The 2,532-nt window shown below is 38.5% G+C and overlaps 1 protein-coding gene across 1 annotated transcript; it reads left to right on the top strand.

Moving 5' to 3' along the window:
* The first annotated feature begins 300 nt into the window (after positions 1 to 300).
* On the top strand, positions 301 to 2,242 carry LOC106760052 (isoflavone 2'-hydroxylase). Its single transcript, XM_014643489.2, has 2 exons — positions 301 to 1,289; positions 1,569 to 2,242. Exons 1-2 carry the CDS (start codon positions 399 to 401, stop codon positions 2,175 to 2,177), a joined length of 1,500 nt encoding a protein of 499 aa, XP_014498975.1. The 5' UTR covers positions 301 to 398; the 3' UTR covers positions 2,178 to 2,242.
* Positions 2,243 to 2,532: the final 290 nt, after the last annotated feature.

The following is a 2,532-nucleotide window of genomic DNA, read 5'->3' on the forward strand; positions in this document are numbered from 1 at the left end:
TTTTTTTTATCTTTAATTAATTTGACTAAAATATGAAGGCAAACTTATTTATAGAATTTGAATCTTCTTCACTTTCAAGACTGCGCAGGTGTCTTGACTATGATTTAAAAAATATTAGAATAAGACAATAGAAAAAACTTCTTCTTATTGAATAATCTTGTATTATTTAAGAAATAGGAATTGATATTTGAGATATTTTAAATATTTTTTTTCATGGGAATTTGTTTAAAGACAATATTATTATGGAATTTTGGAAAGACAGAAATATTATTTAGTTAAAGCAATTCCTCAACTAAATTGCTGTATAAAAGTTGCTTCACATGGAAACATTACGCAGTATGTTCTCTGCAAACTCAAGCTTTCACCATAATCTCCACCACCAACTGCAGTAACCAGCCATGGAAACACTTCCCTTGTTGACATACTCTCTCTTCTTCCTCCTTTCTCTTCTCATCATTTTCAAACTTTTCTTCCAAACAAACCACAAAAACCTTCCACCAGGCCCACCACCTCTTCCAATAATCGGCAACCTTAACCTCCTCGAACGCCCCCTCCACCGTTTCCTACACCGCATGTCCCAAACACACGGCCACGTCTTCTCCCTCTGGTTCGGTTCCCGTCTCGCCGTCATCGTTTCATCGCCCTCCGCCTTCCAAGAATGTTTCACCAAAAACGACGTTGCCTTGGCCAACCGACCTCGCTCCCTCTCCGGAAAGCACATCTTCTACAACTACACCACCGTGGGGTCCTGCTCCTACGGCGAGCTCTGGCGCAACCTCCGCCGCATCACCTCCCTCGACGTTCTCTCCACGCAGCGCATCCATTCCTTTGCCGGAATCCGCAAGGACGAAACCGATAGGGTGATCCACTCCCTGGCCAAGGCCTCGCGCATGGAATACGCGCACGTGGAGATGAGTTCCATGTTCCACGACATGACTTATAACAGCATGATGAGAATGCTCTCGGGGAAGAGATACTACGGAAAGGAGATTCAGGCGAAGGATTTGGTGAAGGCGAAGGAGTTCAGAGAGACGGTGGAGGAGTTGCTGCAACTGGCGGGAGTGTCAAACAAGGCAGATTATTTGCCCTTCCTAAGGTGGTTCGATTTTCAAAACCTGGAGAAGAAGCTGAAGAGTATTAACAAGAGATTCGATACGTTCTTGGATGAACTCATTCACGAGCAACGCAACAAGAAGGAGAGGGAGAATACCATGATAGATCATCTTCTCTCTCTGCAGGAATCACAGCCTCAATATTACAGTGATCATATCATCAAAGGCCTTGTTCTGGTAATACTTTTATAAAATCTTGTCTTAATTTAATTTTGATAATTGCATAAATTTCAATATTACGTCCATAACATTTAATTAACCACTAAAAAATTAGCAAGTACAATTTTTTAAACATAGTCATATACTTTGTAAATTCAAAGCTTTTATTATATATTAAATATATATTTATAATCAGAAGAAGAAAAACTATTGATAATTGCATAAATTTCAAACGATCCCTATTGCATGGCGTGCTTCATCAACGTCAACTTTATAAAGCTTGGGTTTGATTTGTAGGCAATGCTGTTCGCGGGCACAGATTCTTCTGCTGTGACATTAGAATGGTCACTGTCAAATTTATTAAACCACCCAGAAATGTTGAAAAAAGCAAGAGATGAATTGGACTTTCACGTCGGAAAAGATCGCTTGGTAAACGAGTCAGACCTTCCAAAACTGACGTACCTTAAGAAGATAATCCTCGAAACACTGAGGTTGCACCCTCCTGCTCCATTGGCAATACCACACGTGTCCTCGGAAGACGTCATCATTGAAGGATTCAACGTTCCACGAGACACCATAGTGATGGCTAACATCTGGGCCATGCACAGAGACCCTGCCATGTGGACTGAAGCGACAAGTTTCAAACCGGAGAGGTTTGATGAAGAAGGATCGGAGAAAAAGGTGATTGCGTTTGGAATGGGAAGAAGGGCTTGCCCAGGAGAAGGTTTGGCTATGCAAAACGTTGGATTAACTTTGGGATTGTTGATTCAGTGCTTTGATTGGAAACGAGTGAATGAGGATGAGATCGATATGAGAGAGGCAAACTGGTTCACCTTGTCGAGATTAACTCCATTGAATGCCATGTGTAAAGCTCGACCACTTGTTAACGATATCAGCTTCAACTAATGACGTTCATCAGTGGATGATCTATATAGTTTTCTCTGTACTTTTTGTGTCAACTTCGTGTCCAAATAACAATGCTATGAGCCACTTTTACTTCATATTTGACACGTAATATAATATAATGATAAAATATTGAAAAAGTAAAATTTTATAATTTTTCAAAAAAAAAATGAAAAATAAATAAAATAATATCAAATGAATATAAAAAATATAGGTGTGTCAAAGAATATTTTTCTATATCAAGTAATGTAATATGTTCATAAGTAAATTTCACAAATACACTTGTTTAATTTTAAAATTATATATTGTAATGATATGAAAATTTAATAAAAATGAACCTTACATTATATTAAACCAA

Source organism: Vigna radiata, chromosome 5 (genome assembly GCF_000741045.1).
Source record: "Vigna radiata var. radiata cultivar VC1973A chromosome 5, Vradiata_ver6, whole genome shotgun sequence".
In the NCBI taxonomy this organism is placed as follows: Eukaryota; Viridiplantae; Streptophyta; class Magnoliopsida; order Fabales; family Fabaceae; genus Vigna; species Vigna radiata.

Coding starts and splice junctions, on each gene's coding strand:
- LOC106760052 (XM_014643489.2), top strand. CDS start 399: ATGGAAACACTTCCCTTGTTGACATACTCTCTCTTCTTCCTCCTTTCT. Junction 1,290..1,568: donor TCATCAAAGGCCTTGTTCTG/GTAATACTTTTA, acceptor TTTGATTTGTAG/GCAATGCTGTTCGCGGGCAC.